Below are 18,210 nucleotides of genomic sequence, written 5' to 3' on the forward strand. Positions count from 1 at the left end.
AACAAAACATACCATTTGAATGGGGGTTTTGCAGAGGTCTCTCTCTGTAACAAGCCTCTCCTGGTCCGTCACATACAGGCCTTTCTGAGCGAGGGCCTGAATGACCCCGTTGTGACCCAGAAGGGGTCGTGCTGCATCGCTGCGCAGGATCAGACTGCCGGCTCTGCAGTAGAGCTCAGCTGACAGAAGCAGGGACGCGACTGGAGGCTTCAGGTGTTCTTGCTCATACTGATCCTTATAAAACGGATTCTCCAGCTCCACAGGAATACAGTCTACGTAAACACAAATAAAAAGGCAATAAGAAAGAGAGCAGGACAGAGGCCAGAATGTTTTCCAGCTTCAAGTAAGCAGTGCGTCCACACCAAAAGCACCACAGCTGGGTTCCATGTGTGCTGCTGGCAATGAACACACAGGTAAATGTGAATTCTTTTATACACTAGTAATGCTAATACAGAGGTTTGTATAGCTGTTTTTACAAACAGTTCACCTAAAAGAAGACATAAGACAGCGGAAAAGTGAATAACCCCATGCTGGTTTCCCCATTATATCAAACAAACACAAATTATTACTTAAAACACAAAGTGAAATCGTCTGTGACTATACTTCAAAATTTTGGGTTAGTAATGAGGTGAAAAAAGCTAAATAATGATGTGATTCCAAACAGGTGATGTCAACAGGTGATTGTAATCATGGTTTGGTACAAAAGCAGCATCCAGGAAAGTCTTTGATGAGCAAAGATGATCAGAGGATCTCCAGTTTGTCAACAAATACGTGAGAAAATGATTGAAATGTTTAAAAACAATGAACCTCAAAGAAAGATTGGAAGGGATTTGCAAATTTCTCCCTCTACAGTGCATAAGTTCATTAAACGATTCAAGGAATCGAGAGGAATTTCATTGAGTAAAGGCCAAGGACCAAGCTTAAGCTGAACGCCTGTGATCTTCCATCCCTCAGACGGCACTGCATCAAGAACCGCCACTCAACAATAGCTGATATAACCACATGGGTGAGGGATTACTTTGGCAAACCTTTATCAAGCTCTACAATACAGAGTTACATGCACAAATGCCACTTAAAACTTAAAACTGTGCAAAACAGAAGCCTTATGTTAACCATGTCCAGAAGTGGCGTCGACTTCTCTGGGCTTGGAGGCATCTAGGATGGACCATCACACAGTGGAAACGTGTATTGTGGTCAGCATTCCAGGTCTTTTTTGGAAAAAATGGACGCTGTGTGCACCAGACCAAAGACGAAAAGGACCATCCAGACTGTTATCAGCAACAAGTCCAAAAGCCAGGGTCTGTCATGGTATGGGGCTGTGTCAGTGCCCCTGGTAAAATTAATTTACACTCCTGTGATGGCAGCATTAATGCAGAAAAGTACATTGAGATCTTAGAGCAACATATGCTGCCTTCAAGACGTCATCTTTTCCAGGGACGTTCATGCATTTTATAACAGGACAATGCAAAACCACATGCTGCACACATTACAAAGGCATGGCAGCGGAAGAAGAGGGTACGGGTACTGGACTGGCCTGCAGGAAGAACGGGACAAAATAAAAGTGTGGTGAAAAGTATTGGCAACATTACAAAGTGGTAAATGCTTTACTGTCCCAACTTTTTTTGGAATGTGTTGCAGGCCTGAAATGCAGAATTTAATGTTTATTAATAAATTAAATAAAGTTGAGCAGATAAAACATGAAATATCTCAGGGTCATCCTGTCTGCAATCAAATAAAAGTCAAAGTAAATGTAAGAAACTCTGTGTTTTTTATTATTTGCATTTTCCATGCTGTCTCAACATTGTCTGATTTGGGGTTGTATTATACAGTAGAATGAGTCTGTAATGTAATAAAATGTTGAGAAGGTGAAAGGGGTGTGCAGACTTTTCAGCTTGACTGTATGTAACCTAAACTACAAACACGAGCAATTGAATGTTTACATCTTTATTAAACTCAATTAATAATTACAGTCCCCTAGATTCTCAAAATCGAATGTCCAATAAGCTTATTGCAGGTGTTCATATACACTATATTGCCTAAAGTATTCACTCACCTATCCAAATCATTGAATTCAGGTGTTCCAATCACTTCCATGGCCACAGGTGTATTAAACCAAGCACCTAGGCATGCAGACGTTTGTGAAAGAATGGGTCACTCTCTGGAGCTCAGTGAATTCCAGCGTGGTACCGTGATAGGATGCCACCTGTCAAGTCAAGTCAAGTCAAGTCAACTTTATTTATATAGCGCTTTTTACAATATACATTGTCTCAAAGCAACTTTACAAAATCCAGGACCAACAGATACAAAAACCCCTGTTGAGCAAGCCGAGGGCGACTGTGGCAAGGAAGTCCAGTCGTGGAATTTCCTCAATACTAAATATTCCACAGTCAACTGTCAGTGGTATTATAACAAAGTGGAAGTGATTGGGAATGACAGCACGTAAAATGACAGAGCGGGGTCAGCGGATGCTGAGGCGCATAGTGCACAGAGGTCGCCAACTTTCTGCAGACTCGATCGCTACAGACCTCCAAACTTCATGTGACCTTCAGATTAGCTCAAGATCAGTGTGTAGAGAGCTTCATGGAATGGGTTTCCATGGCCGAGCAGCTGCATCCAAGCCTGTGTCGGATGCAGTGGTGTAAAGCACGCCGCCACTGGACTCTAGAGCAGTGGATATGTGTTCTCTGGAGTGATGAATCACGCTTCTCCGTCTGGCAATCCGATGGACGAGTCTGGGTTTGGCGGTTGCCAGGAGAACGGTACTTGTCTGACTGCATTGTGCCGAGTGTAAAGTTTGGTGGAGGGGGGATTATGGTGTGGGGTTGTTTTTCAGGAGTTGGGCTCGGCCCCTTAGTTCCAGTGAAAGGAACTCCTAATGCTTCAGCATACCAAGAGATTTTGGGCAATTTCATGCTCCCAACTTTGTGGGAACAGTTTGGGGATGGTCCCTTAATGTTCCAACATGACTGCGCACCAGTGCACAAAGCAAGGTCCATAAAGACATGGATGAGCGAGTTTGGTGTTGAAGAACTTTCCTGACCTCAACCCGATAGAACACCTTTGGGGTGAATTAGAGCGGAGACTGCGAGCCAGGCCTTCTCGTCCGACATCAGTGTCTGACCTCACAAATGTCTGACCTCACTTCTGAAAGAATGGTCAAAAATTCCCATAAACACACTCCCAGAAGAGTTGAAGCTGTTATAGCTACAAAAGGTGGGTTGACATCATATTACACCCTATGGATTAAGAATGGGATGTCACTCAGGTGACTCAAGACTAATGATTGACTATGAATATATTTATGCACTAGGTATATTTATGCATAAAAAGGTACTAGGGACCCTTTGTTTCACAGCTGTTGAGCTGAGGTGCAAAACTGACTACAAAAGAGAGTTAACTGTACAAATTTACGAGGGGCAAGTGAGCACACATCAGTAATTACTTAGACATAATGAGTCAGAATTTATGGCCTTGCAATCCACGAGGCACAGGCTACTGGAAAGCCTCAGAGCCGAGCAAAACAACTAGCTTGCACAACTCCATCATTAACTGGAGATGTAACATTTACGCTGATACGTAAGCACTGGCTGCAAGCTAATGGCTTTTAGTGTAAACACACAGACATCCATTTACACTTAAGAATAATAACAAGAGTAAAAATTCTGTAAAGATCCAACATAAAGATCCAAATAATGGACGCAGAGTAGGTGAAGAAACATGGGTTCTAAAGACCTAAGTTCAATCCTTCCCTCCAGTTCAGTTTCCTCTTACCTCTTAAAAAATGCAGAAGGTGGACTTACACTTACACATTACCAGTCACTCACACCAAGGAATGGTTTAGTTCAATCTGCTCATATCACTCTTAAGAAAAAGTATCTGACCCCCTTAGTACTTAATCTGTTAGTAGTAGTAGTAGTACAATATACACAGATCAGCCATAACATTAAAACCATCCCCTTGTTTCTACTCATATTGTCCATTTTATCAGCTTCACTTACCATGTAGGAGCACTTTGTAGTTCTACAATTACTGACTGTAGTCTTTCTGTTTTTCTGCATGCTTTGTTAGCCCCCTTTCATGTTGTTCTTCAATGGTCAGGACTCTCCCAGGACCACCACAGAGCAGGTATTATTTGGGTGGTGGATCATTCTCAGCACTGCAGTGACACTGTCATGGTGGTGGTGTGTTAGTGTGTGTTGTGCTGGTATGAGTGGATCAGACACAGCAGCGCTGCTGGAGTTTTTAAAATACCATGTCCACTCACTGTCCACTCTATTAAACACTCCTACCTAGTTGGTTCACCTTGTAGATGTAAAGTCAGAGACGATCGCAAATCTATTGCTGCTGTTTGAGTTGGTCATCTTCTAGACCTTCATCAGGGCGCTGTTGGCTTTATATATTTTTGGTTGGTGGACTATTCTCAGTCCAGCAGTGACAGTGAGGTGTTTAAACTCCAGCAGCGCTGCTGCGTCTTATCCACTCATACCAGCACAACACACACTAACACACCACCACCATGTCAGTGTCACTGCAGTGCTGAGAATGATCCACCACCTACTCTGATAATACCTACTCTGTGGTGGTCCTGGGAAAGTCCTGACCATTGAAGAACAGCTTGAAAGGGTGCTAACAAAGCATGCAGAGAAACAGATGAAATACAGTCAGTAATTGTAGAATTACAAAGTGCTTCTATATGGTAAGTAGAGCTAATGAAATGGACAGTGAGTGTAGAAATAAGGAGGTAATTTAATTTAATGTTATGGTTGATCAGTGTATGTTCTTAATGCTGAACTGACTCTGCGTATGGTACTTATATTCACGTTACTGCTCTCGTTTACTGTCTTGCACCAATAAGTGACTTCACATGTGTTAGAGAATGTGTGTGCTAGTTTGCAGCCCTATTAGGGAAGAATGGGTAAGCTGCTCGCAGCAAAGGAGTTGCAAAACCAGTGTATTATAGCTGTTCTTCTGATTAAATCAAAGAAATAATAATAATATAATAATAATAATCACACCATGTTAAGATTATCTTTTGGTGGTACTATACTATCTAAAACCAAAAACTCTAATAGAAAACCACACACATTTCCTGTACTTGCTCCTAAAATGCGTTTTCCCTTTGTGTGGGTAAACCTTGGGAGAGGAGAGGGACAGGAAATGGTTCAGTCCGGAAGAAGGAACATACAAAGGAAGAGAGGAATCAGCCTGCAGCAGCATTCTTTCCATTGCACCGCTAAACCATGGACACAGCAGATGGAGATCATGATATTAATAAAATTTGCTTGATGTTAAAAAAACGGATAAAACACTTCAAAGAAATTCAGAATATTCATGCTACAAATCACACACTGGTTATTCTTTGCAGCTGTGTAAAGGTTTAGTTCTTTGTAGTGAATAAAGGATATAGTTTCAGAAGTGTTTGATCCATTTACATATGCACATGCATTACAGGGCTAATTATCAAGAATAAAAAAATGATCAATGTCCCAAATCCCTTCATACTTACTTTACAGAGTCAGCTAGTGATCATTCATGACATTTAGCAAATGCTTTTAATCAAAGCAACTTACAACTCTGACCCTATACAGTCAAGGAATCAAGGGTTAAGGGCCAACAGTGGCAAGTGGTGCTTATATCAGCAACCTTCCGATTACTAGTCCAGTACCTTAACATTTCAATCATTTTCTCACACATTTGTTGACAAACTGGAGATCCTCTGATCATCTTTGCTCATCAAAGACTCAGCCTTTCCTGGATGCTGCTTTTGTACCAAACCATGATTACAATCACCTGTTGACATCACATCATTATTTAGTTTTTTCACCTCATTACTAGTACTTTTCCAAACTTTTTTTTGGAATGTGTTGCAGGCCTGAAATGCAGCAATGGTTGTTTATTAATAAATGAAATGAAGTCGAACAGATAAAGCATGAAATATCTTGTGTTCAAACTGTCTGCAATCAAATAAAAGTCAAAGTAAATGTAAGAAACACAGCATTTTTTATTTTACTTGCACTTTCCATACTGTCCCAACTTTTTCTGATTTGGAGTTGTACTTGAAAAAATGTATATCACTAAGAATCCAGAACCATTCCTCCATATTTATACCCAGCAAGTTCATCACCTTAACTACTTTTGCAGACTTCAGTGACACAGATTTATATATATATACAAAATGCACACAAACGCGCACGCAGGCGACACAGACCTTATTCCCGATCACGTTTTAAATCCGTTATTAGATACACAATCTAGCGCACTGTGTAGGGAACATAAATCTGCGATCTGATACACAATCTAGTGCACTATGTAGTGAACTTTAGTGTGTTTGTAACGCGAACAGTTAGCTTAATAGCCCAGTTAGCAGCTCCTAAAAGTTCTGTTATCACCCATATCCTTTGGTGTGTGTGTGAGAGGTTTTTTATTTCTTTTGTTCCCTTCGGAGGTTCTTGCCTTCTTCTTCTTGTTGTTCTTACCTCCCTAAAATGAGTTTTTGCAACTTGGGATGTCTGCTTTGTAGTGTTAAACTTTATATTCGTTGTGGAACTACTTTTTGGCGGAAGGTATCGTCAATATTAAAGCATATTTAATATGAAATTCAGGGCTTCTTTGATTTATTTTCTTTCTTAATTTTGTAAAAACTGTTGTATAAAAGCAATAGAACACTTGAGGTCGTGTGTTATCGCGAATAACATCACGGCTGTGATTTGGTTGCAGGCACACTCCCTCTCGTGTTCTATTGCATAAATATATATATATATATACAGTATATATATATATATATATATATATATTTATAAAAAAATTTTTAATAAATGTTATGTGTTAAATAACTTTCTCTGACTTTACTATAGGGCAGACACCTTAAACCTTTCCGATCTCATCTCAATAATTTACATTTAAGGCATTTAGCAGACACGTTTACCCAAAGCTACTTACATTTCAAGCGATTAGGGGTTAAGGGCCATGCTCAAGGGCCCAAAAGTGACAACTTGGCAATGGTGGGGCTTGAACCAGCAACCTTATGATTACTAGTCCAGTACCTTGACCACTGAGCTATCACTGCCCTGTATTAATACCAATTAATGACAATATCTAAACCTACATAAAGGTTGGAGATTTTAGCCTAAAGAACCCTATACTATAAAAATCTAAACTGTAAATGGCTGTGTTGATAGTGACAAGAATAACAATTGTTTGTGTATGTTAGCCCTTGAGTGCAGATCAAAACCTCTTTTATCAGTAATCATACCATGGCCACAAGAAATATAAGTTATTCTGATTGGCTGCAAGGTGTGTATTCATATCTTATGATAAGACACCTGTAAAGTAGATTCGGTCACTTTTCCAAATGCATCTAAAACTTTGAATGAATGGAAGATGGCTTATGGAGTTTTTCTAAACCAGACTTATCAAACCATGTCTTTATAGATCTGGCTTTGTACAAAGTATTACTAAAACAGGAAGTGACTTTTTTCCCAGAATGATGACACAAAGTTGAAAGCATTTTATTTATTTGAAATAATTAATTTATACAGGTTTTACCAATTGGTCTATATGAAGCATCTAAATTAGGAGGGGTGTCCAGATACTTTTGGCTAAATAGTGTATCAGACTTGAATAAGGAAACAGTTCTTTGCTCTGCTTTTTAGGCATTCTCACTTACTAAACTAGGCAAATTTAAACAATTTGGAAACTGTATTTGAAGCTGCATGCCACGTCAACTGGGACAAATAATTGGGCGGCTCTGGGATTCATAGAGGACCTTGGATTTCAAAACAGACAGATCAAAAGGCATCTGGTCTTATAAATTTTAAACAAGATCATAAAGTAACTAAGTAAAGTTAAACAGTAAAATGTACTTAAATATTGTAAAATTCATCAAAGGCCTTGAATCTTTTAACCCCAAATGTCCATACATTTAAAAAGTACAAAATAAAAACGTTTCTTACATTTACTTTGACCTATATTTCATTGCAGACAATATAAACCCAAGATTTTTCCTCTGACCAGCGTCATTTCCTAGAGTTTTTGAGGAGCAACGATACACAAAGCATTTTCAGGTGGTAAATATGTTATCAAATTATTAAAATGTTTGCATATTTCTCCCTCTCTTTCTGAAGCAATTCCAGTGTGTAAAGGGCAAGAGCGCAAGCCAAGCTGAACACCTGTGATCTTCGATCCCTCCGACAGCACTGCATCAAGAACCATCATCCATCAATAACTGGTACAACCACGTGGGCAAGGGATTACTTTGGCAAACCTTTGTCAAGCACTACAATGCAGAGTTACATTCATAAATTGTGTCAAATTCACTCTGAAAGCATTTCTTACCACATGTATCTGTGTTTAGCTGTATTTTTCTCCTGTTTCACTTTTAAATTTGCGTTATAGCTCAGGGTGCTGAGAAATGGTGAGAATCGGCTTTGTAGTTTAACATGACAATGTATTAAGAGAACAACAAAGAAACACTTAAAAAAAAAAAAAAAAACACTAAACCTTAATTATTACTGCTCATACATTCTCTCCACTAATGAAATTCCTCACTTGTTGTTTTAGTACAATAAGTCACGTTAAGGTTTGTGCACCAGCACACTCAATAGTCCACTCACTGTCCACTCTATTAGACACTCCTACCTAGTTGGTCCACCTTGTAGATGTAAAGTCAGAGATGATCGCTCATCTATTGCTGCTGTTTGAATTGGTAATAATCTAGACCTTCATCTGTGGTCTGAGGACACTGCCTACAATGCGCTGTTGGCTGGATATTGGTTGGTGGACTATTCTCAGTCCAGCAGTGACAGTGAGGTGTTTAAAAACTCCATCAGCGCTGCTGTGTCTGATCCACTCATACCAGCACAACACACACTAACACACCACCACCGTGTCAGTGTCATTGCAGTGCTGAGAATGATCCACCACCCAAATAATACCTACTCTGTAGTGCTCCTGGGAGAGTCCTGAGCATTGAAGAACAGGGTGAAAGGGGGCTAACTGCATGCACAGAAACAGATGAACTACAGTCAGTAATTGTAGAACTACAAAGTGCTTCTATATGGTAAGTGAAGCTGGTAAAATGGACAGTGAGTGTAGAAACAAGAAGGTGGTTTTAATGTTATGGCTGATCAGTGTATTTCTGAGTCTGGGAGATTTTTTTCTTATTGAAAATGTTTAATGTTATTACTTACACCCACATAACATTTGTCATATAAACTCAACCCAGAATGGATGGAAGAATCTGAGGCAGCTCCTGTAATGACCTCACACACACACACACACACACACACACCAGCCTTCCTGTTACAGCACACTCCATAAGAGTTCTCTGTGTTGTGGTTAACTGGGCTGCTTCAGCACAGGACACCACCCTGAGTGTAAGAGTGTTTAAATTCCAGCATACATCTGAAAGAACTGAAATTCAAAACGTCTATCCCTTGGCAAACAAGCCCAAAACTGGCAAATTCCAACACAGTTGCCACTGGAAATTAATCATCCTCTGCTTAAAAAAGACGATAACTGGGTCTTCGAACCTAATAAGTATTAATTCTTTCATTTTAAACATATTTATAATTCTGATATGTAGGAATATACTGAATGTGCTCATTCACAGAGCTTACAGCGGTATTGAATCCAATCTCTACAGATTTAGCCAATCATATCTGTATGTGGACGGCCAACCAGCCGACAGTACCGCTGGAGATTTAAACCCTGGATCCCAGTGTTAGTGGGCTAGCGCTATTTCATCTGAGCGCCTGTTTGTAATATAAATCTTGATTATTAATGTTAATTACTAAAAAAAAAAAAAAAAAAGACGGGGCAGTAGTAAAAATCAAGATACAAATAGACAGCAATGATCAGCAAAACCTTTTGTACTGTATCTAAGATGCAAATTTTACAAAAACACATCATAGTTACATATTAACAAGTCTTTATTAATGCTTTACTTAATAGAAAAAAACAGCATAATGTAGTGAATCTAAGTTATGTAGAACAGATATATATAATGAAACCAGTTCAGCTTTTAAAATGTAAAGAGTCGGTAGAATAGTTTACCACAGCTGTTAAGTAAACATGCTAATCATAATTAATAAAGATTCAGTTGAAATATACTGACCAGGCATAGCATTATGACCACTGACAGGTGAAGTGAATAACACTGATTATCTCTTCATCACGGCACCTGATAGTGGGTGGGATATTTTAGGCCAAGTGAACATTTTATCCTCAAAGTAGATGTGTTAGAAGCAGGAAAAATGGGTGAGCGTGAGGATTTGAGCAAGTTTGACAAGGGCCAAATTGTGATGGCTCCAAAACTGCAGCTCTTGAGGGGTGTTCCCGGTCTGCAGAGGTCAGTATCTATCAAAAGTGGTCCAAGAAAGGAACAGTGGTAAACCGCCGACAGGGTCATGGGCAGCCAAGGCTCATTGATGCACATTTGGAGAAAAGGCTGGCCTGTCAGGTCTGATCCACTGTAGCTCAACTTACAGGAGTTGAATGATCTGCTGCTAACATGGTGGTGCCAGATACCACAGCACACCTTCAGGGGTTTAGTGGAGTCCATGCCTCGAAGGGTCAGGGCTGTTTTGGCAGCAAAAGGAGGACCAATACAATATTAGGAAGGTGGTCATAATGTTGTGTCTGATCAGTGTATTAAAGCTTAACTTCACATTATTAGTGTATGTATTATAAGATGTTATGCAGAGTTTTATTCCTGTACTGGAATATTATGCCAAATATCCACAACATTGAATTTACACAAAATCAAGCTTCTGCCATGACCATCTTCATCCTCTGATCATAGAAGACCTGTGGGGCGAGCTAAAGAGGAGAGTGCCTAAGAGAAGACGTAACGCCATGGATGATCTAAGGAGATTTCAGAAATTGGAATGGTATCAAATTTCCTTGCTCTGTATTCTCCAATCCTGTATGATGTTATAAATGACTAATGTATTAATCACAGTGGTGCCAATAATTGAGTCATAGGTGTTTTGGTATAAGTTGTTTTTTCTTTTCTTCTTTACTCTTTAAGTTTACTTTAATTAAAGGTTGGATTCTTTTCATTTTAAGATTGAACAAATTTTTTGTACTCATCAGGACTATATATATACATTATAAAATAAACCTAATGTCTGAAATACATTTCTATCTATTTTAATATTAACCCCCTGTCTGAAAGAAGATGATGGAAGTGTTTATGAATATTCACACAATGCCAGTGAGGCTTTATTTTACATCAAATTTCCATAATTAAAATTTTTGTTCTGCTTAGTTTTTGAATAGTTTTGCTTCTCATACTACTACTCCTGTAAGCAAACGTGTGTTGAGTCTTATTTGATTGGTACAGTACAAAAAATATGCAGCACTGCATCAAGAACCGCCACTCAACAATAGCTGATATAACCACATGGGTGAGGGATTACTTTGGCAAACCAGACCAAAGACAAAAAGGACCATCCAGACTGTTATCAGCAACAAGTCTAAAAGTCAGGGTCTGTCATGGTATGAGGCTGTGTCAGTGCCCTTGGAAAAGGTCATTTACACTTCTGTGATGGCAGCATTAATGCAGAAAAGTACATTGAGATCTTAGAGCAACATGTGCTGTCTTCAAGATGTCATCTTTTCCAGGGACGTCCATGCATTTTTCAACAAGACAATGCAAAACCACATGCTGCACACATTACAAAGGCATGGCTGCGGAAGAAGAGGGTATGGGTACTGGACTGGCCTGGCTGCAGTCCTGATCTGTCCCCAATAGAGAATGTGTTGAGAGTTTTGAAATGAAAAATGTGACAACGACGATCCCGTACTGTTGCACATCTTAAGACGTGTTAGCAGGCAAAAGGGTTCAAAATAAAAGCTGAAACACTAAATCACTTGGTATCCTCGGTGCCAAAACGTCTTTTAAGTGTGGTGAAAAGAATTGGCAACATTACAAAGTGGTAAATGCTTTACTGTCCCAAATGTTTTGGAATGTGTTGCAGGCCTGAAATGCAGGAATGGATGTTTATTAATAAATGAAATGAAGTTGAGCAGATAAAACAAGAAATATTTCAGGTTCATCCTGTCTGCAATCAAATAAAAGTCAGTCAATGTGAGAAACTCTGTGTTTTTTGTTATTTGCATTTTCCATGCTGTCCCAACTTTTTCTGATTTGGGCTTGTAATTCATTCACACATATATGACATTTATCTTATTAAAGATAACTGTAAACAACACTAAGGCCATGCAAAATATGACCTTGTTTTCTGTGAGAAACATGTGTTTCATCGTCTATATACAGTGGTAACTTGAAACTCAGTGTCAGTTGGTTCTGAGAGTGGCGTTGAGTTTAAAATATGTTGAGTTTCAAGGTATTTTTTCCCATAAGGATGTATGGGAACCTGTTAATGCATTCCATGGTCTTGTGGAACTGCATATATTGTAGGCTAATGTAAAATAATGGGGATGATTTTGACACTTACACACTGAAAATAACACAAATATTATATAAAAACACTGAAATACAATTAAAAACAGTTTACTTCTTTATTGTTTCCTTATGCTTCTTAATCGTGGAGATGCTTGATCTTGGAATACCGTATTTTGTTCAGTGAAGGTGCATTCACATGAAAAGCGGCACAATAGCTTTTGCGCCAACTGTGCCATAATTTCCTATGGAGTGTGCCACTGCACAAAGCTTAACGTGACTTATTGTACTAAAATAAGCAAGACATTTTTTTAGTGGTGAGAACTTATGAGCAGTAATAAGTAAAAGAGGTTCTTAAATGTCGTTCTTACGACATTGTCACGTTATAAGCTTTTTTTAACAATAAGCGACAATTAGACTCTCTCAGAAAAGCTTACAATTCTCACAAATTCTTACAATTTCTCAGAACTCCGAGCTATAACACAAGTTTAAAAGTGAAACAGGAGATACATTTAAGGAGTTTAAGGGAATACATTTCTCGACAAAGGGCGTTAAGTTTCAAAGATTTTGAGTTTAGGATCGTCGAGTTACAAGATACCAATGTACTATTCAGCTTCAGCTACTTTTTCTAAATGTGCTGGGTATGACTAATCTGTGTTGTGATGTTGCTAAAAAAAAGCTGTTTAATTCAAATACTACACATTTTTCTGCATATTTTACTTAACAAGTCTTTTTTATTTGCTGAAGTGGTGAAATAGGAACAAGAAAAACAAATATATATATATATGGCACATGGAAACTTTTTAACACCTTCATCGGTTGTTTTGATTCAGCTGGGTTGAGGCTGGAACCAGAAACTTTATTTTAGCTAGTTCTGATTGTGTGTTTTGGGTCAGTGACTGACTGGAACACCCAATAGCAGTCAGTATTTAAATATGCAGTGCACTACACTGATCAGCCATAACATTAAAACCACCTCCTTGTTTCTACACTCATTGTCCATTTCATCAGCTCTACTTACCATATAGAAGCACTTTGTAGTTCTACTATTACTGACTGTAGTCCGTCTGTTTCTCTACATACTTTTTTAGCCTGCTTTTACCCTTTTCCTCAATGGTCAGGACCCCCACAGGACCACTACAGAGCAGGTATTATTTAGGTGGTGGATCATTCTTAGCACTGCAGTGATACTGACATGGTGGATCAAACACAGCTATGGTGCTGGAGTTTTTAAATACCGTGTCCACTCACTGTCCACTCTATTAGACACTCCTACCTAGTTGGTCCACCTTGTAGATGTAAAGTCAGAGACGATCGCTCATCTATTGCTGCTGTTTGAGTTGGTAATAATCTAGACCTTCATCATTGATCACAGGGTGCTGTTGGCTGGATATTTTTGGTTGGTGGACTATACTCAGTCCAGCAGTGACAGTGAGGTGTTTAAAAACTTCATCAGCGCTGCTGAGTCTGATCCACTCATACCAGCACAACACACACTAACACACCACCACCATGTCAGTGTCACTGCAGTGCTGAGAATGATCCAACACCCAAATAATACCTGCTCTGTGGTGGTCCTGGGAGAGTCCTGAGCATTGAAGAACAGCATAAAAGGGGGCTAACAAAGCATGTAGAGAGACAGATGGACTACAGTCAGTAATTGTAGAACTACAAAGTGCTTCTATATGGTAAGTGGAGCTGATAAAATGGACAATATGTGTAGAAACAAAAAGGTGGTTTTAATGTTATGGCTCATGCAAAAACAACTTCCACTGGCAGCAAAATGGTCCCAGAACATAACACAAACATTACCATGCTTGACAGTAGGTACGGTCATTGTTGGACAGTGGTTGTTGAATTATTCACCTTTATTCTTTAAAAATACCAGGTCAATGTGGCAGAATGACTTAATCTGACCACAAAACTCTCCTCCAGACCACCACAGAGCAGGCTTTGGTTGGGAATAGCAACAAACTGTACTTTGAGGAGCAGGTTTTGAAGCAGGAGTTTCTTTCTGGCCTGGCAGCCTCTACGCCCACGGCAATGTTGTGCTCGTCTGACTGGGGACAATAGCTTTTAATCCATCTAGACATATTTCCTCAGCACATGGTGACAATTTTCTGGCCTTGGTAAAGAGAATTGTTTGTATTTTGTGACCTGAATTTGCTTAAAATAGCTCCACGTGACATAAAAGCTCTTTCCAGAATTTCCTGTTTAATGCTTGTTAATTAGTCCAATTGGATGCAGTTAAACTAGACTTATTTATACAGCCATAAGTGTAGTCACCTGATGTCAATCATATTTACTAATGGGGAATTAGTAGACCATGTGACATTCTACAAAAAAAAATGCTCTCAACTCTCAAATTTGGCCACTCATGTGGCGTAGCGGTAAAATACGCTAGCACACCAGAGCTGGGATTTCAAATATATCGTATCGAGTCTCGGCTCTGCCATCCGGCTGTGCTGGGCGGCAATATGAACAAAGTTTGGCTGTTGTTCATCCAGGTAGGGAGCCGGATAGGGACCTCATAACTGATGCAATTACGACCTCTGCTGGCTAATTGATGGCGTCTGCGCAGAGTTGAGGAATAACGCTGATCAGGGTGTGGCTCTCCATGCACAAGGCTGACTGGCATGAGAACTCGCCTTGTGCAGGTGAAAAGATGCAGTCGGGTACTGCTCACGTGTTGGAGGGGGAATGTGTCAGTTCGCTCTCCTAAGTCAGGGGTGGGGGTCAGCACCAGTAGAGAGGAAGCATAACGCAATCGGGTAAAAATTGGACTTAAGCTTTTGACTTCAACTGTATGTAGTTCCAATCAATAAAAATCTTAACACTAGTGTAGACAATGACATTCCAAAATTCTGTGAGCGTCCAGCCCTGTGCCAACAGTTTGAGGAAGGGCCTTTTTTGATTTAGCATTAGAATACCTACAATACACAACGCAAGGTCAATAAGGAAATGAATAAGATAGGACTTTACAAACTTCACGGAAGAATTAAACCCCATCCAATACAACTGAGATGAACAGCAACTATGGGAACAAGGCCTTGTCTGATCCTACAAAATATGAGACAGAGAAAACCCCAGCAGTCATGTTTCCAAATTTAGTGGAAAGCCTTCCTACCAAGTGGCCATTATTACAGCTTATAGCAGCAAACTGGGAAACCAACTCGGCATGTGTATATTTTAAAAGATTAAACAATTGCATAGCTGTGCATAGGGATGACCATTATATCCTTTTGTCCACAAACTTTTCTCCATGTTTGTATCTTTCTCACTGTAAAGGCATGTGGCAAGAATTTGGGGAAGGACCTTTCCTGTGTGCTCATGACAATGTGCCATGCACAAAGCAAATTCTACTTCTAAGAGATGGTCTGTTAAGGATGTTATTGACTGGTCCTCACAGAGGAATAAAGTCCATCTCTTTCATTTACATTTACATTTCCATCATTTAGCAGATGCTCTTATCCAGAGCGACTTACAAAAGTGTTTCCATAGTGAACATTACTTTACTCTAGTTTAAAAAGACAACAGTCCAAGAATACAAATCTGCTAAAAACCCTGTTAGAACCAAAGGTGTTTTAATGCAAGAAATAAAGAGCATTACTAAACTTAAGTACTTAGTAAAGAGGTGGGTTTTTAATCATCTTTTAAAGACAACGAGAGACTCTGATGTTCGGACAGACAAGGGAACCTTGATCCACCACTTGGGTGCAAGTACAGAGAAGAGCCTTGATGCTTGTCTTCCTTGAGTTCTAGTGGCTCAGAGGTTGCGTGGTACAGCAGGGTTTTATTAGACCTTGAAGGTAGCTTGGGGCTGGTCCGTTTTTGGCTTTGTAGGCGAGCATCAGTGTTTTAAACTGAATGCAAGCAGCTACAGGAAGCCAGTGCAAAGAACACAGCAGTGGGGTGATGATGTTAAAGACCAGACGAGCAACTGCATTCTGGATGAGTTGCAGGGGTTTAATAGTAGACATACGTTTGTTTGTTTGTTTATTAGGGTTTTAACGTCATGTTTTACACTTTGGTTACATTCATGACAGGAACGGTAGTTACTCATTACACAAGGTTCATCAGTTCACATGGTTATATTAAACACAGTCATGGACAATTTAGTGTCTCCAGTTCACCTCACTTGCATGTCTTTGGACTGTGGGAGGAAACACGGAGCACCTGGAGGAAACCCACGCAGACACCGGGAGAACATGCAAACTCCACACAGAAAGGGGATCGAACCCAGGACCTTCTTAGTGGACATATCCTATAGGAGCACCTTCCAGGAGGGAGTTGTAGTAGTCCAACCGTGAGATTACGAGTGACCAGACAAGAATCTGAGTGGCTTCCATGATGTCATGGCATGATGTTGGCTACATGAGGAGAGAAGGTCAGCTGGTTATCCAGGACAACACCTGGAATAAATTGACACTATGGGAACCTCATCAGGCCTCGTCATCTGGCCCTTTTTATGCCTTCTTGGCTGAACGGAAGCCTGTCCCTACAGTCAAGTTCCAAAATCTAGTCATAGTGTACACTGTCTTAGCAGCAAACCAGTTCCATATGTCAATAGTTTTGGAATGTTGATGTGGTGTAGTGTATCATCACTGGTTCTTACGCTCTATAATGGTGTGTGGAAACACCTACCTGATCCAAAGGCTTTTGCCACCAGCCATGTTAGACTGCATGATATTTTGGCTCTAGTGAAGTCATAGTGATCGAAGGATTTGATGGCAGGGACGATGAAGGTCCTCCTGCTGAGTTTGGATCCTCCGGCTCCCTCCATCACTTCGTGATTGCGCAACTGCGCTTTTGATCGTGCGGAACTATGGACCAAAACCGGGTGGTGGCATATTCTCCAATAAATGCGCAAAATTCCCTTCGGTACAATCCTGGAGTTTTAAACCCGAGCGTTCTGGTAATCGGAAACGCGCACAGTAAGATGTTCCCCTCTGCCTAACAAAATCATTGCGCTGTTTTCTCCTCCACTGAGCGGCCACATCTACCCACAACCCAGATTCAACAGCAAATCCAACTGCGCTAGTTTCAGCTCTTCCTTTGCCTGCATTCTCCTTTCCTGTCTACTGCAGCGGAACACGCTAAACTCCTTATAACAGCCAACCTGAAAATTACTCACAGAGAGGTTAACCATTTCCCATGTTATTTTCCTTCCAAGTTTAAGGCTGCGCCCTCTAGAAATCTCTCACCCTTCCTCTCTCTCTCTTTCTCTCTCTCTCTCTTTGCGGGTCCGCCTGCCGCACTGGCCTGAAAAAAAAAAATACAAGAGCTACACCGCGCATGCGCGATACGCCCAAACGCAGACTGGCTGCCTTTCCCATCCGTTTAGCACCTAGCTCTGTTTGTATTTACATTAGCTGCAGTGTTTCTCAGGTCATTTTACCTCAGGACGACACCTTTTTAAAAAAAATAAATCGATTTTTAATCATTTTAGCCACAAACTGTAGATTTACAGTTAAGAAAAACTCCTACTGAACTACACAAATTTCCAGAAAAGTTGGGACATTTTGTAAAATGCAATCAAGTCAAGTCAAATGTATTTGGGTGATTCTTTAATTGGGGGAACTTTTACGTCCCTAGGTTATAAATTTGTGTTAAAAATACTTTATTACAAAACAAATATTTTACATAATAAAAAGATCATTCATTGCATCACTAAAAAAATTACATACCAAAATAATTATGATTTCCATTTTTTATGATGATTTAAACATCAATATTTTGCTACTTTGGCCTTGTCCCCAACCCAGACTTTAAAACTTCTCTGCTCTAATAAAATGCTAAAAAGT

At 39.8% G+C, this 18,210-nt stretch overlaps 1 protein-coding gene across 2 annotated transcripts in view; it reads right to left on the minus strand.

Moving 5' to 3' along the window:
• Positions 1-17,557, minus strand: part of camsap2b (calmodulin regulated spectrin-associated protein family, member 2b) — an 82,218-nt gene extending 64,661 nt beyond the window's left edge. For both annotated transcript variants that reach the window (XM_062987449.1, XM_062987448.1), the window contains exons 1-2: positions 17,051-17,557; positions 13-272 (exon numbers count right to left, since the gene is read on the minus strand). In XM_062987449.1, the coding sequence (XP_062843519.1) occupies positions 13-272; positions 17,051-17,189 (399 nt within the window). In that variant the 5' untranslated portion in view covers positions 17,190-17,557. The remainder of the gene's footprint in view (positions 1-12; positions 273-17,050) is intronic.
• Between the last annotated feature and the right edge of the window lie 653 nt (positions 17,558-18,210).

Source organism: Trichomycterus rosablanca, chromosome 25, assembly GCF_030014385.1.
Source record: "Trichomycterus rosablanca isolate fTriRos1 chromosome 25, fTriRos1.hap1, whole genome shotgun sequence".
Classification (NCBI taxonomy): Eukaryota; Metazoa; Chordata; class Actinopteri; order Siluriformes; family Trichomycteridae; genus Trichomycterus; species Trichomycterus rosablanca.